Genomic DNA, 26,784 nt, shown 5'->3' with positions numbered 1-26,784 from the left:
ATAAAAGAGGGTATTAGTCAATCATTAAAAATGTTGATGTAGATCTTGACTGACATAGGAAGAAAGCCATCAGATATTTTTAAGTGTGGTCCAACAAAGCAGTATACAATAATAATTACCATAAAAATGCTTCAGAATATTAAATGCATATTTAGAATAAATACATAAGTTTGGAAGGATATATTAATACATATATAAAGCTACCACTAGTTATTCCTGAGTAATAGGATTATGATGATTTTCACACATTGTCTTTTTTACATGGTAAATGTTTTACAATCGGAATATATTACTTAGTTTTTAAATTTTATAATCTAATTTTTATCGAAGTAATTCCTGCCTATATTTAGAAAATCAAATAGTATTGAAGACTGTAATGAAAAACAATCTCTTACTTCTTATAGCATAATGTTTAGAAAAAAAGAAAAATGTAACTTAAAAAAGCCCCCAGACTCCCCACTGTCTAAGACTTACCATAGCCAGTCTTCATCCCTAAAGGTCACTAATTTCAACTATTGGTTATTTCTACTGGATAGTCACTGCGTTTCTCTAAATGTCATGTTTATCTATCCTACAACTTTTTGGCTTATCCATTTTAGACACTGCTAATTTACTCACGCTATTGTAAATTACAATGTAGCTCTGAAATTGCCCTCAGTATTTCCACCTTCTACTAATACAGATGGATATTTCATTATTTTAGGTTGAATAATCAGTTGTACATTTTTGTGACTTCGGAAGGCTGTCTGGTATTATATTATGAATATATGTCCTTCCTCATAGAGGTTTTTGTTTTCTCTTTCTTTCCTTCTTCAAGTTTTCCTCTACTTTAACTTCAATTTTCTTTAATTATACCACAGAACTCCATTACCCAACTCCCTTATCTTTTTCCCAGAAGGCCTCTCCCTCAGAATCCAACTTCTCATTCCAATCTGGGTTGGCTGCCCTTGAGGTCTGCCTGGCACAGCTGTCACCTTTGGGGCTTCCCTTTACTACTCTTCTGGGCTAGAGTCATAGTTCCTGAATTGCAATGCTGCCTTCTTTCTTTGTTCGCTCCCCAGTTTTGCTTAAGTACATCCCCAATACCTTAAGAAAGTTAACATAAAAAAAGTACCAATCTCAGAGTCAAAGCATTCTATAATAAGACATACTCTTATTTGACAATGTGAATGTTACTTTCTTTGCATTATTATTATTGCTTAATATTTCGATGTAGCAATTGTCTGATTCCTTTTCTGAATGTATTTATGTTCGTTCTTTATGAGGTTTTTGTTTCTAGTCCTTATTTTAAACATTGTTATTGTTATTAAAATTTAAGCCTTTTTTAATTTTGTGAAGGCAAAAAAATAGAAACCTTATAAACACATGTATAAGTAAAACTAAAAAAAGAATAAAAAAATAAAATATATGGAAGGATGGGAAAAATAAAAAAAAAGTACGTTACTTAGACCTTGCATGCTTGAAAAGGTCTTTTTTCCTTTACAATTATATTTGATTCAGCAGGATAACGAAATCCATGTACAAAAATCCCCTCAGCTTTTGAAGGCATTGCTCTCACTTCCTATAGCATCCAATGTTGCCACTACAATCAGTGCCATTCTGTTTCATTCAACTTTAAAGTGATTCCATATTCCTTCTTCTGTAGTTCCCAATCACCATGTCACCCTCATCCCCAAGCTTTTAGGATCTTCATGCTGGTTTTTGGTATTAAGACATTTCTTGGGGAAAAAAAAAAAGACATTTCTTGCTTTGGTCCTTTATCATTAATTTTGCTGTGCATTTAGAGAATCTTTTTTGATTAGATTTCTTGTACTTTAGCTCTGGGAAATTTTCTTGTATGCATTATTAATAAATCCATTATTAAGAACCATCTGTATTCTTTTTTTTTTTTTTGAGACAAGAGTCTCATTCTGTTGCCCTAGGCTAGAGTGCCATGGTGTCAGCCTACCTTACAGAGACCTCAAACTCTTGGGGGGCTCAAGCCATTTTCCTGCCTGAGTAGCTGGGCCTACATGTACCTGCCATCATGTCTGGCTATTTTTTTCTATTTTTAGTAGAGATGAGGTCTCACTCTTGCTCAGGCTGGTCTCCAACTCCTGAGCTCAAGAGATCCTTCCACCTTGTCCTCTCAGAATGCTAGGATACAGGCTCTTTGCTCTTTCTTGAACTCCCAAAAGTCAGATAGTAGTACTTTCAAACTTATCCTTCATCTTTTATGCATTCTATATTATCTATCATTGTCTTTTGTTTACTTTTGTAAGACTTCCTTTCCTATTCATAAATCATTACTTTTCTTTTTTTTTTAGCAAATTATAGTATAATGGGAAAAACAGAAACAGTATCTTCAATAAGAAAATGTTTAGATAAGTTACATTAGATCCGTTCAAAGGACGAAAATAAACTATAAACAACAATAGGTCCAGAAAGGCAAACGGATTAAAAATTAGTTGTTAAAGGAAAAAAAAAAGGTTTGGCTATAGACAAACAGAGGACAATAAGATCTAATTCTTTCCACATTATTAATTGAACACTTACTAGTTGCCAGGCACTGTCCTAATTACTGAGTATACAGTAGTAAGAACAAAAGTTTTTCTGGAGCTTATACTCTAGTTGGGGAAAGAGCATAAATGAAAGGGACAGTAAAGTCAGGTGCAGTGGCCTGTAATCCTAGCACTCTGGAAGGCCAAGGTGAGTGGATCGCCTGAGCTCAGGAATTTGAGACCAGCCTGAGCAAGAAGTGAGACTCCATCTCTACTAAAAATAGAAAAACTAGCTGGGCAGTGTGGTGGGCACCTGTAGTCCCAGCTACTCGTGATTGCTTGAGACCAAGAATTTGAGGTTGTTGTGAGCTATGACACCATGGCACTCTACCCACGGTGACAGAGTGAGATTCTGTCTCAATAAATAAACAGTCAAGTGAAGTAACTGTTTTTTCCCCAAGATATAGGCAAGCGTTTGTAAGTAGAAGTAATGGAAGTAAAGGAAAGATAAAAGAAGAAGATGCTAGAGATAGAAGCAATAACTCAGTGAACATGGTCACGGAAAAATTTCGTTTATATAGTCAAGAGTACAGGTTAAGGCAGAAAAGATGAGGATTCATATCAGACTATCTTGATTGCTTAAATGTTGGGGTAGAAGTTACTCTAAGACCCTTGCAAGGGGATGGGAAGCCAGGCCTTTACTAGGATATATGCATTTTTGGAAGAGCCAATTAAAGGAACTCCAACAGGTAAAAAAATAATAGGGTAGTCTCCAACACACAAGTATCCAGTTAAGTTACATTGTAAGCATCTGAAGCAGGCTCAGTAAGCATTGTTTGATTAATAATCATTACTCAAGCAACTATCTGAGACTCAAAACAAATAAAAAATGGTGAGGATGCCTCACCATTGAACTTCATGCAATCTGTTTCTTCCTTTCAAACTTAAATTCCTCTAAAGTTACTGGTAGTGTGATAAAGGGTAGAAACAAGAGAAAAACATTATCTTTCCTTGATCATTTTATTTGAAGGTAATCAGACTGGTTTTCTATTACTGCTCTAAAAAAATACCACAACTTTAGTGACTCAAAATAACTCCCAGGCTGGGTGCAATGGTTCATGCCTAGAATCCTAGCACTTTGGGAGCCAGAGGCAAGAGGATCCCCTGAGCTCAGGAGTTCAAGTCCAGCCTGAGCAAGAATGAGACCTGATGTTCATTGAAAATAGAAAAATTAGCCAGGCATTGTGGTAGGCACCTGAAGTCCCAGCTACTTGGGAGGCTGAGGCAGGAAGATTGCTTAAGCCCAGGAGTTTGAGGTTGCTATGAGCTCGGACGATGCCAGGGCACACTAACCTGGGCAAAAGAGTGAGATTCTTTCTCAAAAACAAAACCCAAACCCCTCCTACTTACTGTTTCTGTTCTGAAGGTCAAAAGTCTGTTTCTGTTCTGAAGGTCAAAAGTCCAGGCTGGGCTTAAGTGGGTCCTTTGCTTAAAACAAGTCTAAAACTGACAAAGGTCAGCAGGTCTATGCTTCTTACTAGAGGCTCTAGGAAAGAGTAGTCTAGTAGTTGGCCTCCAAACCCATTCCGGTTGTTGGCCAAATTTAATTTCTTGAGGTCGTAGGCCTGAGGTCCCAATTTTGTCCTTGCTAGCTGTCAGCCAAGAGTCCGTCTTTGCTCCCTGCATTCCTTCTACAGCTTTCCAGTGGTCCTTACCTGCCATGAAGTCCTCACCTCACCCTTTCAGAACTCAAATCTCTCTTTTACAATTCATAATCCCTCTGACTTATGCCTCTAGCTCAAGAAAGTCCTCTGTTTGTAAGGCCTTTATATGATTAGAATAGGCCCATGGGGATAATCCTCTCATTTTAAAGTCTGTAACCTTATTACATCTGTAAAATCCTTTTTTTCATATAACATCACATAAGCTCCAAGGATTGAGGCATGAACATTTTCAGGGAGAATCTATTTTGCTTACCACAGTAACAAAACAATTTTTTATATGAAACAAATGTGGATGTGGTGGAATAAGCACAAAATTCACTTAAAAAAAGATAGCAGAGACTTCAAAGCACAGCAGGCTGACAAAGGGGACACTCTGGGCTTTTCACCCAGGCTCCTTCAGGATGTGTATTAACTCACCTCCACACTTTGATGTCTAATAGGCAGTTTAACCAGAACATGTCCAAAACTGAGCTCTTGATAGTTCTCTCCAAACTAGCTTTTCTTAGTTAATGGCAACTCCATTCTTCAAGTTGCTTAGGTCCAAAACCTTGGTGCCATTCTTACTTCTCTTTCTTTCATCTCACGTCCTGTCAGCAAGCCTTACTTGTTGGCTTGACCTTCAAGACTCATCCAGAATTCAACCACTTCTCACCACTCTGGTTGGAATAACTATCACATAGCATCTGGATTTTTAAAATAGCTTTCTACTTGGTCTCCCTGCTCTGCCCTGCAGTCTGTTCTGAATAAAGCAGCCAGGAAGATTCTATTAAAATACATATAACATTCCTTACTTCCTATCTCAGAGTTTGCTATGACCTATAAGACCCTGTACTGGCCTAGAGTCAGCTCTCTGATTTCACCTTCTACTCTTCTTCACTCACTTACCATATGTCAGCCACAAAGCCTTCTTTATTGTTCCACAAAGAGGCCAGGTACATTCCCACCTTAAGTCCTCTGCATTTGATAGCCTCAGTGGAATGTTCTCCCCCCAGATGCTTATGCGGCTATCATTTTCTTCAATCAGATCTCTACTCAAAAGTCAGCTTCTGGCCTGGTGTGGTGGTGGCTCACACCTGTAATCCTAGCACCCAAAGCAGGAGGACCGTGAGCTCAGGAGTTCAAGACCAGCCTGATCAAGAGCAAGGCCCCATCTCCTCTAAAAATAGAAAAATTAGCTGGGTGTGGTGGGAAGCACCTGTAATCCCAGCTACTCTGGAGCCTGAGGCAGGAGAATGCCTCCTAGGAGTTTGAGATTGCTATGAGTTAGGCTGATGCCATGGCACTCTAGTCAAAGTGACAGAGTGAGACTCTGTCTAAAAAAGAAAAAAGCCGGCTTCTCTGCAAGGCCTTCTTTGTCACCATAAAATTTGAGCCCTCTGCTTTCTACTGCTTATCACCATCTAACCATTTTTAATCTTTTTTTGAGACAGTCTCACTTTCTTGCCCTCAGTAGAGTGCTGTGATGTCACAGCTCAAAGTAACCTCCAGCTCTTGGGCTTAGGCGATTCTCTTGCCTCAGCCTCCTGATAGCTGGGATTGTTGCAGTTTGGCCGGGGCCTGGTTCAAACCTGCCACCCTCAGTATATGGGGCTAGCGCTCTACTCACTGAGCCACAGGTGCTGCCCACTATTTTTAATCTTAAAAGCCCAACATTTTATTATGAAAAATTTCAAACACATGCAAAAATTGGAAAAATTTTACAGCCTTATATCCACCATATATAGTCTTTTATATTCAATTAACATGTTCCATACTTGCTTTATTGCACATCAACCCATTCATTTGATTCACCTTATTTTTTGATGCCTTTCAAAATAAGTTGCACATCATCAATAAGACTTTCTCTTAAATAGTTTAGCATATATAAGATTAAATAGTTATATATTTATAGTTATTTTCATGTAAAATGCAGACACAGTGAAATGTACAAATCTGATAGATATTTCAGATAGATGAATCATCTGTGTATTACAAACTCTTACCAAGATATATAGATTATCTACCACCCCCAGGCAATCTAGACCTGAATTTTTACAACATGAATAGTTCTGCCTTATTCAACATCATGCTGTAAATAAAATCACACAGTTTTCTTATGCAAGGTTACTATCCATTCCATGAAAAACTAGCCAAATATCAATAAATCCCATATTGTTTCTCCTATCCACTCTTAGGAACCATGACTTTCTGCTTGAGCCTTACTATTTTTTTAAAGTATTGTAAATAGTAGTCTTGCAAATAAAAACAGGATATCTTCAAGCCTGCTATCTTTTAAACCAGGGGTTACCAAAAAATCTGCCTGTAGGCCAAATCAGGCCCAATGCCTGTTTCTGTAACCTACCCTTATTAGAACACAGCTCACCTGTTCATTTAGGTATTGTCTATCGCTGGTTTTAAGCTATAATGGCAGATTTTAATGCTTAGGACACTGACTTGAGTCAGTTATAACACACTACAATAAAGTGCAAAGCCTAACGTTTACTAACTGACCCTTTACAGAAAAAGTTTGTTAACAGATGTCACATTGGCATATTTTTTACTACCTATCCTAAAATAAAGAGTAACTCACCTTGGACATATGACTAATTTGTAAGAGTCTTTCCTTAAGGATTTGATAGCATTCTCCTTCCTTAAAAAAGTCTCAAAGATTAAATAACCAACTCAGAATCTGGACTTGAAATCAGAAATAAAGACCACATTGATCTCTGAAAGGACTGAATATTTGGCAGGAATATGAGGTAAGTAGTGGTTGCCTCTCCATTCCCCCTATCTGCTTCCAATATTTCCCTCAAGGCAAACAAATCCTAGCAAAATATGTACAGAGGCTGCTCAAGAAATTAGCATAGTGTGTTGCTAGGACATGAGGTATGGGACAAAAGCAGCCAAAATGCCACTAAGAGGGAATGCCTGGAGCTGGGGTTTGGGAATAATAGACAATTTTCCCGCAGCCCATGGTAAAGAGCATGATGTTTGGCCCCATCAGACAGTCCATCTCCCATGGCAGAATTAGAAGTAGATTTTAAAGGTTTTGTTGCAATGGGTGATTAGGTGACAACCTATAAAGAACCTGAGCCAGAAGTAATTTTCCAAGCAACAATGACTGAAATACAGACCACAGTGAAAGTGCATTAAGGATCTGATTAAGTAGAAGAAGCAAGTGAGGATGACACAGAAATTACAGAGACTCCAAAAGGAGAGGATATCAGGGATCTGATAATGTAGTTCAAGTCATCTGCTGTGGAAAAATGTCCAGGTATATTGATTGGTGTAGCCAGCAGTGAGAGTGCTTGCTCTACTTATGTTTATAATAAGAATAAGAAACAGACCAAGATAAACTCTTTTTTCATAAAGAATGATTAAACCATGAAAAAATAGTTAAGTGTACTGATTTTGCATAATACTATATATATGATTGGACTGTGTTTTGATTATGAATGATTTCGCATGATATTCTCTATCAAGATCCACACAAGAAAGTAAAGTACATAAGTTTATCAGTATAGTAGGCCTAGTTCCTGATGTTGACCACTTCTATATGTTGACCAGTTTATTACAGTCCCTTGGGTGGTCAACTTACAGAGGTTTTACTGTATATTTTAGCCAAGTAACAATATAAACTTTTTCCAAAAGGTAAATTTTATTTGTAAAAGCAAATAATGTTGTAAAAAGTTCAAAAATAAAAAGTTACATATATTTTAAAGTAAAAAGATATCCTATGTGCTGTTTTACCCATAATCACATAATTTAATTCCAAAGAGATAATTATCGTTACAATCCTTTAAGACTTAAAATGCATTATTTCCTTTGTGGAAATGAGACCATGCTATGCTTACTTGCTTTTTTGACTTCTGGCCACATTTACCTTTTGATAATTCAGATCTAGCTTACCTTTAAATAAAAGGCAGAGTCTCACTTTATTGCCCTCTGTAGAGTGCCATAGTGTCACAGCTCACAGCAACCTCCAACTCCTGGGCTTAGGTGATTCTCTTGCCTCAGCGTCCCGAGTAGCTGGGACTACAGGTGCCCGCCAGAAGACCTGGCTATTTTTTTTGTTGCTGTTGCAGTTTGGCCAGGGCTGGGTTTGAACCCGCCACACTCAGTATATGGGACCAGGACCCTACACACTGAGCCACAGGTGCCGCCCTAGCTTACCTTTTTAACAACTACAAATTAATCCACTACATAACTTGTTAATTGCAGATGTTTAGATTTTCAGTTATCAATTATGGACATTTAGGTATTATTTTTCACAGTGACAACATTCCTACAATAAGCCCCATTTTATCAAGAGGTATATATATATATACTTTGTAGAACACATTTTTAGATAAGGAATTATGAGTCAAAAAGAATGCTTATTTAAAATTTTGACCAAGCAAGACACAAAACAGTGAATATGATGGCCCTATCTACAGTAAAAAAAAAAAAAAAAAAAAAAAAAAATCATACAAGTCAGATACACAACAGGAAGAGGTATAGTACAGTGGTTCTAAACTAGGGGCACCTTTGCCCTTGAGGGGACATCTGAAAATGTCTGGAGATGTTTTTGGTTGTGACAACTAGGGAGGCACTTCTACATTTAGTGGGTAGAAGCCAACGCATATAGGACACCCCCTCCCTCTCTGGAAGAATTATCCAGCTAAAATATTAACAGGGCTGAGGCGGAGAAGCCCTTGTCTAAGATTATATATCACACTGCTCACAGTAGCTTTTCTTTGAAAAGTGAAGGACAACTATAATTTATACTTTTGTATTGTTTTGTGGCATTTTTTTGCAATAAACATACATTAGTTTAAAAATACTTCCATACACAATGATGTTTAAAATTAAATCAATCCTTGTAGCTTCTCATGTTGCTTCTACAGACGGAGACAAAATATAAAAGCTCCCCGAATCTTCTCTTCAGCAGGCTAATCTTAAACAGGTCTTTCAAATGCTCTTTACAGGAAGTAGTTTTAAGCCAGTTCTTCAAAGTGATTGACATAGGATGAAGAACCAAGTGCTAAGTGCTGAACTCTAAGCTCTAGTTTTGTACTCAGACCAGTGAAGAGTAGAATTATCACCTCTCTCATTCTACATACACTGGCCCACATTAAGCTTATTAAAATAGTTTTTCCACACCTACTACTGTTAATTTACATCTTCCCCATCCTGCACTTTTAAACAATTGCCTTTTAGGTTTTAATGCAAGGAACTGAGAGCCCAATTAACGACCCTTATTCTGTTAAGGAGGATAGTACCATAGAATCCATAATACAACTACCTTACAAATTTGAGTTACATTTTAGTCTCACTACCTCGTTTGGATACTGGAGTTGCTTAAAACCTGTCACTAATGTATTTAAAAAGATCATCTAACAGGGTAAGTTATTTCAGAAACTTATTAATACAACAAACACCTAGTGAGTGTTTAAGACACTGTACTGATCAATGAGATCAATAAAGCAAAGATATGAACTCTGTACTCAGAAAACTTCATGGCCTATAGCCTTCTGCTGGGGTTACCTCAATGGAATTCCTTTGTCCTGGTCACCTATTAAACACTGATTGATGTCAAATTTCAGAAAGCCTGGGTGTTACTTACTTTTATATCCTCTCAATCCTTTTGCCCTTTAGGGTCAATGCAAATGCTCAGTAAATGTTTAATCAATAAATGTACCATACTGTCACTACCACATACTTGCAGGCAAACACCTATAATAGGGCTTTTACTTCCCAAAAATAATAAGCAGCAATAACTCTTAAACGCACTCCAAACAAAAGCGAATTCATCAAGGTGTAATGATAGAATTAGATAGCTCTTTACCCTTGGATGACAAATTATAGAAACAAGGATTCAAGGATGCATACAGCAGATGAAGAAATGGTAAAGACGACATGAAATTCCAAAGCAATTGAAATTATAATTTCTCCACAAACACCAGCACATTACAACATCGTTTTCATCTAACCTGGGAGATAGTTCCCACAAATAGAAGGCTGGGGGATCCCACGTGCAGAACCCTCCACAGAAACCTCTCAGTGCAGTCCGAGCTGGGCCAACTCGCCACGCCCCCGCACAAGCCCACTCACTTCACCGCCGCCTAGCTCGGGGAAGCGCTGGGAGGCCTCGGCTCCAATTAGGCAAAGGCAGACCGCTTTTAAAAAAGGCAGGGGAAGGGGAGGAAGGTGGGCGGGGAATAAATCCAATCCAAGCCCGCCAATCCATTCCTACAGGAGGACAGCGGCCAGTAACCCTGGGCTCAGAACGCAGGACGCCAGGGTCCCGACATTGGGACCCAACCGCCAAATCGGCCGCCCCCCACCCTTCACCGCCCCTTCCTCAAGTCGTTAGCGCCGCGGCCCCACCCCTCGCCTCCCGCCGCGTCCCGCCCGCTCGCCTCAAGCCACTACCCTAGGCAGCCGCGGCCCGAAGCATCTGCTCACTAGAGGCAGGCCCGGAGCTGCCAGCAGCATCCGGAAGGCCGAGGAGCCAGGCTTTCATACCTGCACTTTTCTCCGCCCGGCCGTGTTCTGCCGGTGATGGGCCGCCATCTTGCATGTTGACACTGGTACGTCACTTCCGGAAGTGGCGCGAACTGGGCGGATGTCCTGCCTCATCTCGTTAGGCTAAGGGCTGTTTGTGCCTCCGAAAGTAGGCTGGGTTCGTTGCGGTAGCTGTTGGCCATGTGGTGAGGTGGATGTAACTGAAAACAAAACTCTCGTGCAGGTTTAATATTGATGGAGGGAGGGCCACTTTTTGGAGCCAAGGGAGTAATCTGAGTTCAGCTGTTGTGTGGCCCTACACATTGTTTTCATTGTTTTCCAGGCGCCTCTTCCTGAGGACCAAGCAGGGAATGGGAAAGCCCTGAGATACTTAACGCTGGACAGGCTCTCCGCGCCACCCCCAACCTTTCCTAGATAGGGATGGGAACAGACTGTTTTGCCATATAGTAAGTGAAAATACAGAGAACTATAAATTTGCCTCAAAAGAGGAGAAATAGCCTTGCAAAGGAGGTGGCCCCCATCTCAAGAAAAGCGAAGAATTCATTTAAATAAAACAGGTACAAAGATGTTACAGAAAGGTGAAAAGTTAAAATTGTTCCCAGAGAGCTTTCTCAGTTACAGACCCTGAACTGAAGCTCAGTTCTTGTTTAAATCATTGTTTATGCTGGGAAAGTTATTAGATCCTTCCTGACACTCAGTATAGAAACTGAGGATGGTGATATATTTTTTCTTTTATTTATTTATTTATTTATTTATTTATTTTTATTGTTAAATCATAGGGTGATATTTTTTATTGTGAAAATGAATCCTATAGAACTGCGCTGTTTGGCATGCCATCTGATAAGGGGTCCTCTAGCCACCTGTGGCTATTGAGCACTTGAGCCCTATAGCTAGTCTTAATTGAGATATTTAATAGTAAAATATTCACCGAATTTCAAAGACTTAGTATGAAGAAAAGAATAACTCATTAATAATTTTTGTTTTGATTTTGTGTTGAAATGATAATATTTTAGATATATTAAGTAAAATATTAAAATTATTTTTTTATAATATGGTTATTAGAATAAACAAATTCTATTAAGAGCCAAGGGCAGAGATGTATGCCTGTAGTCCCAGCTACTTCAGAGGCAGAGATGGGAGGATTTCCTGAACCTAGGAGCTTGAGTCCAGCCTAACCAACATAGTGAGAACTTGTTTCTTAAAAAGAAATTACATACATGGCTCATATATTTTTATTATGTAGTGCTAATATGTAAGTACTCAGGAAAGTTATCTTGACAGATGAACTTTTTCAAATAAAAATATGTGAAATGTGTGAATTAGTGGAGTAAAAATTATGATGACAGAAATCTTAAACTTGTTAGTGATAACTTACAGGTAAATTACCTCTACTGTGTTTTATTATACATGTATTCATTCATTTACTCAAAAATTCATTCGTTCAACAAAATATTTAGTATCTAGTAAATGCCAGACACTATGTCAGGTGCTGAGGAATCAGTGGTAAATGCACATAGTCATAGTCACAGAACTTAATCTCAGGACGAAATAGCAATTAATTAAACATGTAAATGAATATGAGGAGAAAGATCTTTATAAGACCAGAAGTGATCCTTAAGTCAAGACCTGAAGGGTGGCATTAACTAGGCAAGGAGAGGGAACAGCCTGAGCAAAGATCTTGTGGCTCGAGGAAGCATGGAATATTCAAGAAACTGAAGGCCAAGGCTTAGAGTACAGAGACAAAAGACGAATGCAGAGGCCACACCCAGCAAAGTCTTTTAGACCAAAGGGAAGCTATTGAAGGGACTTAAGCAGGCGAAGGATATGATCTGGATTTTTAAAAATAATTATTTAGCAAGCCCAGTATGTTCCAGGAACCACGCAGGTATCTTGCCCTGCAAAATGTGCTGGTACTTGCCAGAAATGGATTGTTATATTGTTGTAGCCCTGCTTTGGACTTGAAGATCACTGAGGTAGTGAAGTTCTTTTAGTTGACAGAATTTCAAGCAATATGTCTTGATGTTCACTTTGCCTAAAAGGAGAGATAGCTGTAATAGTTCATAATCAACTCAGGGTCAGAGGATAATTGTTTGGCCTCTTTGTCAAGGATATAGCAAAAGCAAGACTGGAGGGCTAGTGACAAGGGAGACTTGAGAAGAGATAGGGTGATTGACCTTTCAGAATGAATCTTCTTTTTTTTTTTTTTCGACAGTCTCACTTCGTTGCCTTTGGTGGTAGAGTGCGGTGGTGTAATAGCTCACAGCAATCTCAAACTCTTGGGCTTAAGCGTTTCTCTTGCCTCAGCCTCCCGAGTAGCTGGGACTACAGGCACCCACCACAATGCCCGCTAATTTTTTAGAGACAGGGTCTTTCTCTGGGTCAGGCTGGTCTTGAACCTGTGAGCTCAGGCAATCAACCTGCTTTGGCTTCCCAGAGTGATGGGATTACAGGCATGAGGCACCAAGTCCAGCCTGAATCTTACGAATTGTATGGATGAAATGAACTGTTCTGTGGAGGAAGTTCATCTTCCTTTATTCCTTTTCTAGTCTCAGTGCTTGCTGAGTGGAATCATGAATGAAATGGCAATGATGACAGGATTGGAGCTGTGTATGGGATCACCAAACCACTGCTCCGTGTTTAGGTTCAGCAGCATTGAGCAATTCTGAGTTGTTGATATACCTCATGCTCCAGGAGCATCAGCCAGCCATGTGTGGGCAAGTCTATTCCATTGGCTCTGTTATTAGGGGAGGGTTGTTAACTAGTCATTTCTGAAATGTACTTATTCTAGATTTAGATTTGTTTTCCCTGCTTGCTGTACTTCTACCAGTAGTCATCAAAGGACTTAATAAATGGTTTATACACTATCATTGTATCTCATGCCATATTGTTTCTGAAGGAAACTCACTCTACAATGAAAGAATTAATGCATTAAGCTATTGCCCATGGAATTCATTAGTCTAATTACGTACTCTATGACCAAGAAGCACCTTGTCTTAATGAAGCTATATTGAATACTTAGATATGATGCCTTTCTGGAAGATAACCATTTTTGATGCTGTCCTGTTGGATGCAATATCTACTCTGAAATTGTGTATAATATTTGGCACTCTTTCTTCCTGTTTATTTGATGTATTGCTGTATGATCACCCTCAAAGCATCATGGTTTAAAACAATTACAGCATTTACTTTGCTTACAAATCTGTAATTTGTGTAAGGATTGGTAGGAACAGCTTGTCTCTGTTTTACTTTCCACTTGATGCCAGCTGAGGCAACTAAAAAGTTTGACACTGATACACACTTTTGGTGTGTTTTTGATGCAGTTTGGTTTTGGCTAAGTCCTTAGCTAATGCTGTGGCCAGAATTCCTACTCATGATCTGCAGAAGCAGTACTATTTATTTCCTCACAGTCTACATAGGTGGGTTTCAAGGCTGAGCATTGCAAAAGAGAAAAACCTTATTGGAAGTTTAATGCTTTTTGTAAACAGTGGAAGTCATGCAGTGTCACTTTAAACTACAGTCAATTCATTAGAACTTAGTCATTAAGGCTATCAATGTTTAAGGAGAGGGAATTAGACAACTCCTTTTTCTATGGGAGAAATGTCAAAAAAATTGTGGATGTATTTTTAAAATTTTTAATTGACATATAATAGTTCTATGTATTTATGAGGTAAAGTGTGATATTTTGATACCTGTATACAATGTGTAATGATCAAATGAGGGTAATTTGCATATCCATTACTTCAAACATTCATCATTCTTTGTGCTGGGAACATTCACTCTCCTTTCTTCTAACTATTTGAAAATATAGAATAAATTATTAACTATAGTCATCCTGAAGTGCTTATTCCTCCTATCTAACTTTAATTTTATATGTTAACTAACCTCTCCCTAAACTCCCCCTCTCTTGCCCTTCCCAGTCTGTAGTTACCATTATTCTATTCTATACTTTTGTGAGATCAACTTATTTACCATTTATATGTGAGTGACAACATGCAGTATTTATCTCCCTGTGCTATGTTTATTCCACTAAACATGATGTCTTCCAGGCTTTTCCATGTTGCTGCAAATAACAGAATTTAATTCTTTTTTATGGCTGAGTAGGATTGATTGTGTATATATACCGCATATTTTTTTTACCTTTTCTTCTTTTGATGGACACTTAGGTTGATTCTGTATCTTGGCTATTGTGACTATTAATGCAGTAAATATGCAAGTGCAGATATATCTTTGACATACTTATTTCCTTTCCTCTGGACATTTACCCCATGTTGGGATTGCTAGATAATATGGCACTTCTATGTTTAGTTTTTTTTTTGAGGAATTTCCCTACTGTTTTCCTAATAGCTATACTAATTTACATTCCCACCAAACAGTGTATGAGAGTTTCCTTTCTTCTGCATCCTCACTACTATTAAATTTTTGTCTTTTTTATAATAGCCATGTAACACAATGAAATATCACATAATGATTATGGTTGATATCTCATTGTGTTTTTTCACATGACAAAGTCTTTAGTTTATTAATTCTCTTATGAAAAATCCACACAATGACTGCAGATAATGTCATTGTAGAGTCATTACTCCTTTGGCTGTTATCCAATATCCAGCTTACTTTTTGTCAGTACCAACATTGGCCTTTGGAGTCCCCCTGACTTTCTTCATTCTGTTCTTGCATTCCTACACTGCTTTCTTGAGGTCTTTTTCTTCTCATACAGGCCATGTCTTGTAAGTCTATGTTTGGGTTCATTTTTCTTTGCATAATCCAAGGAATCATACATCATGCCAAAGCCAATTGTTTTGCCACAACCCTAGTGAGTTCTGAATCCAAATACAAAGATGGTATCAGGTGTGGTCATGTACGTTTTGTCTAGTTTTCCCTAATTTCTCTGTTTGTTACTGTTGCCTTCTCAGAGCGAAGGATATCAATGACCATTTGTTTCCTCTGAAGTACTGGGTTGGTTATGAACTTCCTGGTCTTGATAGTTATTGTGTCATTCATGGTGGGCAATCCCTCTCGTGGTTTTGATTTGCATTCCCCTGCTTAGTGATGTTGAGCATTTTTTCATATCCTTCTTAGCCATTTGTATGTCTTTTTTTTTGAGAGATGAGTATTCAAATTATCCATTTTTTAAAAATTGGATTATTATTATTATTATTTTGATGTTGAGATGTTTTAGTGCATTGTATATTTTGGATATTTGTCTGTTGCCAGATAAATACTTGTGACTGTTTTCTCCTTTTATGTAGCTTATCTTTTTACCCTAATGATTGTTTTTTTTGGTGTGTAGAGCATTTTAGTTTGATAAAATAACATTTGTCTATTTTTGCTTTTGATAAAATCTTTGCTCAGGTCAATGTCCTGAAGCATTTCTCCTATATTTCCTTTTAGTAGTTGCATAGCTTGGTGTCTTATGTTTATGTCTAATCCATTTCGAGTTGATTTTGTAAATGTTGAAAAATAGGGATCTAGTTTCATTCTTCTTCATATGGCCATCCAGTTTTCCCCAAATGATTCATTGAAGAGACTGTCCTTTCCCCATTGTATTTTCTTGGTGCTTTTGTCAAAAATCAGGTGGCTGTAAATATATGGATTTATTTCCGGGTTCTGTATTCAGGTCCGTTTGTCTATGTGTCTGTTTCTGTGCCAGTACCATGTTGTTTTGGTTACTACAGCTTTGTAGTATATTTTGAGGTTAAGTAATATGATGCTTCTAGCTTTGTTCTTTTTGCTCAGGATTGCTTTGGCTATTCAGGGTCTTTTGGGCTTTGATATGAATGTTAGAATTTTTTGTTTGTTTGTTTCTGTGAAGAATGTCACTGGTATTGATAGGGATTGCATTGAACATGAAGATCACTTTGAGTATTTTGGTAATTTTAATAATATCAATTCTATCAATCCAGTAATATAGATGTCTTTATTTTTAAAAGCCCTCTTTAATTTCTTCTTTCATCAGAGTTTTATAATTTTTTAATTTTGTTTGGGATATAATTTTTTTTAATTGGGATTCATTGAGGGTACAAAGAATTAGGTTACACTGATTGTGGTTGTTAGGTAAAGTCCCTCTTGTAATTGTGTCCTGCCCCCCCAAGAAGTGTGCCATATACTGTGGCCACCCCCCCATTCCTTCTCCCCAATTTCTCATCCCCTCACCACACCCCTTACATTAGATCATCTACTGCCTTCATATTAGAATTGAGTCCATTGGATTTTTGTTTCTCCATTCTTGCGATGCTTTACTAAGAAGAATGTGTTCCACCTCCATCTAAGTTAATATAAAAGGGGGTGGGGAGAGGAGGTAAGATGGCTGGCTGGAGCCAGCTTCCAACAGAAGCTCCCATCCAGAGGGAGAGATAATGGTCAGAATGAACCCAATGAAGCTGAAGGTCAGGAGCTGAGATGACAGAGAAGATTGATAAGTGCATATCATCCCTGACGAGGCAAGCTGTGACTCCAAGGAAGCAAATTTCAGGTACAAAACCTATCTCAAAGAGGATGAGAGTCCATCCCCTCCCCCAAGAGTGACTTGCTGTGTGCTTTCTACCGGCAACCAGTGAATAGAAGACCTCTTGTTTCATCCCACAGGAGAAAGGCACTGAAGGTCAAGACTCCTTCTCCAGAGAGATCCAGCTATGAGCCTGGACATTCTGTTGCATAAAACTTGAACACATAAGCCATTCTGAACTCCCAGTCCACCCTTCCCCTCACCTGGCAGTCTGGAAGCCTACCCCCAGCAGAGTTCACTGTCTGGCTGTTCCTTGCAAGGGCTGGGCATTGCACAAACAGCAGCGCAGCACTGAAACTGTGACTCCAATAGAGTGAGGAGTCTATTGGAGGGGGAGGGAATTGGCCCATTGCTGTGAAAGTACATGGCAGCAGTGGGACAGTGGCAACAGTGTGGGTTGAAGCATGATGGTAGCAGCAATCCAGAGACCCGCATGGCGGCACCTGTGGCACAGCAGAAGAGGTAATGGTGCACTTCTGCCAGGGTCGAACTTTAGAGAGACACCTCTCCAATTCTGTCGACCACTGGAGGGAGCCAGACCTCACCCCACAAGGGTACCAGAAGAGGAGTGCAGCTAGGGCAGAGGCACAGACTCTGAGGGAGAGAAACACGTGCTGCAATGGTAATCCCCACCTCAGAACAGGCTCAGGTGGAACACTCCCCATTTCCAATGAGCACTGGATGGAGTCAGGCTTGAGTTCCTCCCGCCTTCTCATGGCAGAGTACAGTGGCCCGGCTAAGGAGGCATTGACTCTGGCAGGCACAAATTACTGATGCATTTGCTTTTTGGAGGGAACTGGTCATAGCCCTACAGTGTTACCAGTGATAGGGCATGGCTGTGGTGTAGCCAACCCCCCTGGACTAAATCTTTTGCAGGGAGGGCCTTCCTGACTCCACTGAGCGCTGGAGGGAGTCACACTTGAGCTGCCAATGGACGCCTGCTGTCTGGTTGTTAGAGACCTTTTGAACTCTCCCACTGAAACAGCAATTGTACTGCCTGGACAATTGGTTTGGAACTATTGACCTGGGCTGGTCACCCAGGGACACTCCAAGGTTGAGCCCTGGTTGTGTTGTAGTGGGAGGGACTGATTCTCCTCTTCTAGTTGTCACTGGTTGGTGGGGGGTGTCTTAGTTGCTTGTATCTCTCCCCAGCTGAGATTTCAGCCCAAAGCTGCCGAATCACTAGGATTGGATAGAAGCTGGCTGAATACAAGACAGTCCCACCTGGCCCCATCACATCAATCAGGTCCTCAGAGTCTCTGGCTGCAGGACTGAAAGGGACCTTTGTAAGGCTATAGGGGAATAGCCACAGTCACCAGACCCAGCTCTTTGTTGAAGGGCTGGTTAACTATATCTCCTAGAGGCCTCAATCCAATCTTACCCTACCAGCTTCACTAGCCAAACTGTGAAAAATAATCACGTGGCAGAACCAGCAGAAAAACTCTGGCAACATGAATAATTATAGTAAATCAACTCCTCCAAGGAACAACCAAGGAGATACAACAGAAAATACCATTCATAAACAAATGGTTGAAATTTCAGAAATAGAATTCAGAATATGATGGCAAATAAGATCAATACATGGGAAGAAAAGTTGGAATTAGAAATTCAAGGAGTAATTCAAAACTTGTCTCAAGAAATCAATAAATTCAAAGACAAAAATCTATAAGGATTTGAATGTAATGAGAAAAGAAATAGCAGAGCTCAGACGATGACCTGTGACCCACAACCCGCAAGTGGCGCCTACCTGGACCAATGTAAGAGCTGGGCAGTGACCCATGACTGGCACCCGCCTGGACCTCCGTAATAGCTGCGTGGTGACCCGTGACCCATGCCTGCCTGGACTTACGTAAGAGCGGCACCATGACCTGCAACCTGTGCCTGCAGGGCCTCCACATGCCCTGACCAGGAACTCAGGGAGCCGCGCAACCCCACATTATCCCTCCTGTACCCTCCCTGCCTCCACACCGGCCCACTCATCTGGCCAGGGACTCTGGTAGTTGCGTGCCCTCCAGAATCATCCCTGCCTCTGCGTGGAGCCCTACTCCTGGCAATAGACAGCTGGAGCCTTGGGCCCTGTGTGCCAAAGTCACTGGATGCAAGGCACTCCCAGAACCATGTGCACCACCCCCCACCCTGTTGCTGGATCCAGGTGTGTCATACTCTGGAGCTGCTTACACAACCAGAACTCCCTGGCTGGGGCAGCCCTAGAGGAGCTACACAGGGTCACTCCCTACAAAGATCCAGCAAAAATAGAGTGATCCCACTGGGGTCTAATCTTGGAGAGACACCTCCCCAACTCTGAGGATGGCCAGAGGCAATGGTGAAAAACAATCATGAGGCGAAATCAATGGAAAAACTCTGGCAATACGAATAATCACAGTAGATCAACTCCCACAAGGAACAATGGGGCAGACACAGCACAAGATCCCATGCACAAACAAATAGCTGAGATGTCAGAAATCAAATTTAGAATCTGGATCGCAAGTAACATCAAATTACAATTCCAAGCAGTAACCCAAAAGATGTCTCAAGAATTCAACGAATTCAAAGACCAAATGACCAAAGATTTTGACACATTGAGACAAGAAGTTGCAGCCCTCAAATATATGAGAAAAACAGTAGAATCCCTCAGTAATAGAATAGAGCAAGCAGAAAAAAGGATTTCTTACATTGAAGACAAAGCTTTTAAATGCTCCCAAACTCTCAAAGAGGAAGAGAAATGGAGGGGAAAAACAGATCACTCTCTCAGAGAGCTCTGGGATAATTCAAAGAAAACTAATATTTGTCTCATAGGGATCCCCGAAAGTGATGAAGTGGCTTCACAAGGCACAGAGTCTCTTCTCCATGAGATTATGAAAGAGAACATTACAAACATGCCAAGAGATTCTGAAATTCAGATAGCAGACAGTTTCAGAACTCCAGCATGACTCAACCCAAATAAGACATCCCCCAGACACTTCATAATCAATTTCACTAAAGTTAATAAGAAGGAGAAAATTCTGAAAGCAACCAGGCGAAAGAAAACCATTACCTACAAGGAGAAGAATATTAGAATAAGTATAGATCTCTCTGCTGAAACCATTTAAGCTAGAAGAGGATGGTCATTGACTTTTAATCTCCAAAAACAAAATAACTTTCAACCCAGGATACTGTACCCAGCTAAACTGAGTTTCATTTATGATGGAGAAATTAAATACATTAATGACATTCACATGTTGAAGAAATTTGCCATAACTAAACCAGCTCTCCAGGATATTCTCAGACCTATCCTCCATAAAGACCAGCATAATCCTCCACCACAAAAGTAAACCCACCCAGAAAATTTTGATCAAATTCCAACTTCCACAGTTGCAAAAGGATTAAAAATGTCCACTGGTCTCTCAAAAGGCTTATCAATACTCTCGATTAATGTGAATGGTTTAAATTGTCCTCTAAAGAGGCACAGGTTGGCTGACTGAATATAAAAACTCAAGCCAAATATCTGCTGCATACAAGAATCTCACCTTATATTAAAAGACAAATATAGACTCAAGGTGAAAGGTGGTCATCTATACTGCAGGCAAATGGAAAGCAGAAAAAAGCAGGCATTGCAAGCCTATTCGCAGATGCAATAGGCTTTAAACCAACCAAAATAAGGAAGGATAAGGATGGACACTTCATATTTGTTAAGGGTAATACTCAATATGATGAGATTTCAATTATTAATATTTATGCACCCAATCAGAACACACCACAATTTATAAGAGAAACTCTAACAGACATGAGCAACTTGATTTCCTCCAGTTCCATAGTAGTTGGAGATTTTAACACCCCTTTAGCAGCGCTGGATAAATCCTCCAAAAAGAAGCTAAGCAAAGAAATTTTAGATTTAAACTAAATCACTCAACATCTGGACTTAACAGACATCTACAGAACATTTCATCCCAACAAAACTGAATACACATTCTTCTCATCAGCCCATGGAATATACTCCAAAATCGACCACATCCTAGGCCACAAAACTAACCTCAGCAAATTAAAAAAAAAAAAAATAGAAATTATTCCTTGCGTCTTCTCAGACCATCATAGAATAAAAGTTGAACTCAATAAAAACAGGGATCTGCATACCCATACAAAAACATGGAAGCTAAATAACCTTATGCTGAAGAATAAATGGGTTATAGAGGAGATTAAGAAGGAAATCACCAAATTTTTTGAATAAAACTACAATGAAGACATGAATTATCAGACCTCTGGGATACTGCAAAGGCAGTCCTAAGAGGGAAATTTATAGCACTGCAAGCCTTCCTTAAGAAAACAGAGAGGAAGTTAATAAATTAATGGGACATCTCAAGCAACTGGTGAAGGAAGAACATTCCGACCCCACACCCAGCAGAAGAAAAGAAATAACCAAAATCAGAGCAGAAGTAAATGAAATTGAAAACAAAAGAATTATACAACAGGTCAATAAACCCAAAGGTTGGTTTCTTGAAAAGTTCAATAAAATAGATAAACCTTTGGCCAACCTAAGCAGGAAAAAAGAGTAAAATCTCTAATTTCATCAATCAGAAATGGTAACGATGAAATAACAGACCCCTCAGTAATTCAAAAAATCCTTAACGAATATGACAAGAAACTTTACTCTCAGAAATATGAAAATCTGAAAGAAATCGACCAATAGTTGGAAGTATGCCACCTACCAAGACTTAGCCAGAATCAAGTGGGAATGTCAAACAGGCCTATATAAAATTCTGAAATAGCATTAACTATACTCAAATTCTTATACTAAAAAGAAAAGCCCAAGACCAGATGGCTTTACATCAGAATTCTACCTAAGCTTTAAAGAAGAACTAGTACCTATATTACTAACCCTCTTCCAAAATAGAGAAAAAGAAGGAATACTACCTAACACATTCTACAAAGCAAACATCACCTTGACCCCTAAACCAGGGAAAGACCCAACAAGAAAAGAAAATTATAGACCAATATCACTAATGAATATTGATGCAAAAATACTGAATAAGATCCTAACAAACAGAATCTAACAACACATCAAAAAAATTATACACCATAACCAAGTGGGATTTATCCCAGGGTTTCAAGGCTGGTTCAATATACTTGAGTCTATAAATGTAATTCAGTACATAAACAAACTAAAAAATAAAGACCATGTGATTCTCTCAATTGATGCAGAAAAAGCTTTTGATAATATCCAGCATCGCTTCATGATCAGAACACTTAAGAAAATTGGTAGGGATGGGACATTTCTTAAACTAATGGAGGCCATCTACAGCAAACCCACAGTATTGAATGGAGTTAAATTGAAATCATTTCCACTTAGATCAGGATCCAGGCAAGGTTGCACACTGTCTCCATTGCTCTTTAACATTGTAATGGAAGTCTTAGCCAATGCAGTTAGGGAAGAAAACGTGATCAAGGGTATCCACATAGCATCAGAAGAGATCAAACTTTCGCTCTTCACAGATGACATGATCGTATATCTGGAAAACACTAGGGATTCTACTACAAAACTTTTAGAAGTGATCAAGGAATACAGCAATGTCTCAGTCTACAAAATCAACACCCATAAATCTGTAGCCTTTATATATACCAACAATAGCCAAGCTGAAAAGACAGTCAAGGACTCTATTCCATAGAGAGTAGTGCCAAAGAAGATGAAATATTTGGGACTATACCTAACAAAGGACGCGAAAGATCTCTATAAAGAGAATTATGAAACTTTAAGAAAAGAAATAGCTAAAGATGTTAAGAAATGGAAAATATACGGAAAGAATCAACATTGTTAAAATGTCTATACTACCCAATGCAATATTAAATTTTAATGTATCCTATTAAAGCTCCATTGTCATATTTATAAGATTTTGAAAAAATAATACTTCATTTTATATGGAATCAGAAAAAACCTCGAATAGCCAAGACTTTTCTCAGAAATAAAAACAAAGCAGGAGGAATCATGCTACCAGACCTCAGACTATACTATAAATAGATAGTGATTAAAACAGCATGGTACTGGCACAAAAACAGAGAAGTACATGTCTGGAACAGAATAGAGAACCAAGAGATGGATCCAGCTACTTACCGTTATTTGATCTTTGACAAGCCAATTAAAAACATTCAGTGGGGAAAAGATTCCCTATCTAACAAATGGTGCTGGGTGAACTGGCTGGCAACCTGTAGAAGACCGAAACTGGACCCACACCTTTCACCATTAACTAAGATAATGGTTAGAGATAACTAACTCTCACTGGATAAAAGATTTAAACTTAAGACATGAAACTGTAAAAATACTTGAAGAAAGTGCAGGGAAAACTCTTGAAGGAATCGGCCTGGGTGAATATTTTATGAGGAGGACTCCCCAGGCAATTGAAGCAGTATCAAAAATACACTACTGGGACTTGATCAAACTAAAAAGCTTCTGCACAGCCAAGAACATAGTAAGTAAAGCAAGCAGACAACCCTCAGAATGGGAGAAAACATTTGCAAGTTATACCTCCGATAAAGGTCTAATAACCAGAATCCACAGAGAACTCTTTTCTATTAGCAAGAAAAGAACAAGTGATCCCATCTCAGGGTGGGCAAGGGACTTGAAGAGAAACTTCTCTAAAGAAGACAGATGCATGATCTACAAACACATGAAAAAAAGCTCATCATCCTTAAATCAGAGAAATGCAAATCAAAACTACTTTGAGATATCACCTAACCCCAGTAAGAGTAGCGCACATAACAAAATCCCAAAACCAGAGATGTTGGCGTGGATGTGGAGAAAAGGGCACACTTCTACACTGCTGGTGGGAATGCACACTAATACGTTCCTTTTGGAAGGATGTTTGGAGAATACTTAGAGACCTAAAAATAGACCTGCCATTCGATCCTATAATTCCTTTACTAGTTATATACCCAGAAGACCAAAAATCACAATATAACAAAGACATCTGTACCAGAATGTTTATGGCAGCCCAATTCATAATTGCTAAGTCATGGAAGAAGTCCAAGTACCCATTGACCCACGAATGGACTAGCGAATTGTTGTACTTATACACCATGGAATATTATGCAGCCTTAAAACAAGATGGAGACTTTACCTCTTTCAGTTTACATGGATGGAGTTGGAACATATTCTTCTTAGAAAAGTATCTCAGGAATGGAAGGAAAAATATCCAATGTACTCAGCCCTACTCTGAAGCTAATTTATAGCTTTCATATGAAGGCTATAACCCAACTATAGCACAAGAATATGGGGAAAGGGCCAAGGGAGGGGGGAGGTTAGGGGTAAGAGAGGGTAATGGGTGGAGCCACACCTATGGTGCATCTTAGAATGGGTACAGGCGAAACTTACTAAATGCAGAATACAAATGTCTACATACAATAACTAAGAAAATGCCATGAAGTCTACGTTGAACAGTTTGATGAGAATATTTCAGATTGTATATGAAACCAGCACATTGTACCCCTTGATTGCACTAATGTACACAGCTATGATTTAACAATAAAAAAGGGTACAGTAAAAAAATAAAAATTAAAAAAAAATTAAAAAAAGAAATAGCAGAGCTCAAAGAAATGAGAAAGTTATTCAAGGAGCTTCATAATACAGTAGAATCCCCTCAGGAATAGAGTGGAGCAGGCAGAAGAAAGGATCTCTGAAGTTGAAGACAAAGCTTTTGAACGTTCCCAAACACTCAAAGAGGAAGAGAAGTAGGGAGCAAAACGGATCATTCTCTCAGAGAGCTGTGAGACCACTCCAAAAGAGCAAACATTCACCTTATAGGAATTCCTGAAGGAAAATAGGATGGTCCTAAAGGCACAGATGCTCTACTCCAAGATATAATGGAGAAGAACTTCCCAAACATGGCATGAGATAGATGAATTCAGATAGTAGACAGTTTCAGAACCCCAGCAAGACTGAATCCAAATAAAGCATCTCCTAGACGTATTGTAATTAACTTTGCCAAAGTTAATATGAAGGAGAAAATTCTGCAAGCAGCCAGATGTAGGAAAAGTATAACCTACAAAGGGATGAGTATTAAAATGACTGCAGATCTCTCAGCTGAAAATTTTCAAGCCAGAAGACGATGGTCATTGACCTTCAATCTCCTAAAGAAAACAATTTTCAGCCCAGGTATCCAGCTAGACTGAGTTTCATTTGTGATTGAGAAGTCAAATACTTTACTGACTTACACATGTTGAAGAAATTTGACATAATTAAACCAGCTCTCCAGAATGTTCTCAGACCCATCCTCCATAATGATCAGCTTTATGGTCTACCACTAAAGTAAACTCACCCAGAAAGCGTCGAACAAAACCTGACCTCCACAGTGGTGAAAAGATTAAAAATATCCTCTGGACATTTGAAAAACATGAAAACCAAAATACTACCATGCTTATTAATACTCTCAATGTGAATGGCTTAAATTGTCCTCTAAAGAGGCACAGGTTGGCTGACTAGATACAAAAACTCAGACCAGATATCTGTTGCATAGAAGAATCTCATCTTACCTTAAAGGATAAAAATAGACTGAGGGTGAAGGGATGGACATCTATAATTCAGGCAGGTATAAATCAGAAAAAAGCAGTGGTTGCAATTTTATTTGCAGATACAATAGGCTTTAAACCGAGAAAGGTAGGGAAAGATAAGGATGGTTACTTCATATTTGTCAAGGGAATCACTTAATGTGAAGAGATTTCAATTATTAACATTTATGTGCCCTACCAAAATGCTCTTCAATTTATAAAGGAAACCCTAACAGACTTGAACAATTTAATATCTTCCTGCACAATAATGGTTGGGGATTTTAACACCCCCTTTTGCAGTTTTGGATAGATTCGCCAGGAAAAAACTAAACAAAGACATATTGGACTTAAATTTGACCCTACAACAAATGGACTTAACAGACATCTATAGAATATTTCATCCTAATAAAACTGAACACACATTCTTCACATCAGCCCATGGAACATCCTCCAAAATTGATCACATCTTTGGTCACAAGTCTAACCTCAGCAAATTTGAAAGAAAAGAAATTATTTTTTGTATTTTCTCAGACCATCATGGAATAAAAGTTGAACTCAACAGCAACAGGAATCTTCATACTCAAACAATGTCATGGAAACTAAATAACTTTATGCTGAATGATGAGATTAAGAAGGAAATCACCAAAATTTTGGAACAAAATGATAATGAAGACACCGATTATCAAAACCTGTGGGATACTGCAAAGGCAGTCCCAAGAGGGAAATTTATAGCATTGCAAGCCTTCATCAAGACAATGGAAAAACAGGAAGTCAACAACTTAATATGTCATCTCAAGCAACTGGAAAAGGAAGAACATTCCAATCCCAAACCCAGCAGAAGAAAATATATAACCAAAATTAGAGCAGAATTAAATGAAATTGAAAACAAAAGAATCATTCAGAAGATCAATGAATCTAAAAGTTGTTTTTTTTTTTTGAAAAGATTAATAAAATTGATAAATCTTTGGGTAACTTAAGCAGAAAAAGAAAATTAAAATCTCTAATATCATCCATCAGAAATAATAAAGGAGAAATAACAAGACACCTCAGAAATTCAAAAAATCCTTAATGATTACTACAA

At 38.7% G+C, this 26,784-nt stretch overlaps 1 protein-coding gene across 3 annotated transcripts in view; it reads right to left on the bottom strand.

Annotated features, from left to right (window-relative positions):
* The window catches only part of WDR48 (WD repeat domain 48), a 57,220-nt gene extending 46,430 nt beyond the window's left edge, over positions 1-10,790 (bottom strand). The window contains exon 1 of one of the 3 annotated variants that reach the window (XM_053600438.1): positions 10,691-10,790. In XM_053600438.1, coding sequence (XP_053456413.1) covers positions 10,691-10,738 — 48 coding nt within the window. In that variant the 5' untranslated portion in view covers positions 10,739-10,790. Of the gene's footprint in view, positions 1-10,597; positions 10,668-10,690 lie in introns of those variants that run through there. The other 2 variants (XM_053600439.1, XM_053600437.1) reach the window with 2 other exon arrangements.
* Between the last annotated feature and the right edge of the window lie 15,994 nt (positions 10,791-26,784).

The sequence above is a fragment of the Nycticebus coucang genome, chromosome 8 (genome assembly GCF_027406575.1).
Source record: "Nycticebus coucang isolate mNycCou1 chromosome 8, mNycCou1.pri, whole genome shotgun sequence".
Classification (NCBI taxonomy): Eukaryota; Metazoa; Chordata; class Mammalia; order Primates; family Lorisidae; genus Nycticebus; species Nycticebus coucang.
This window is presented reverse-complemented; position numbering and strand designations above follow the sequence as displayed.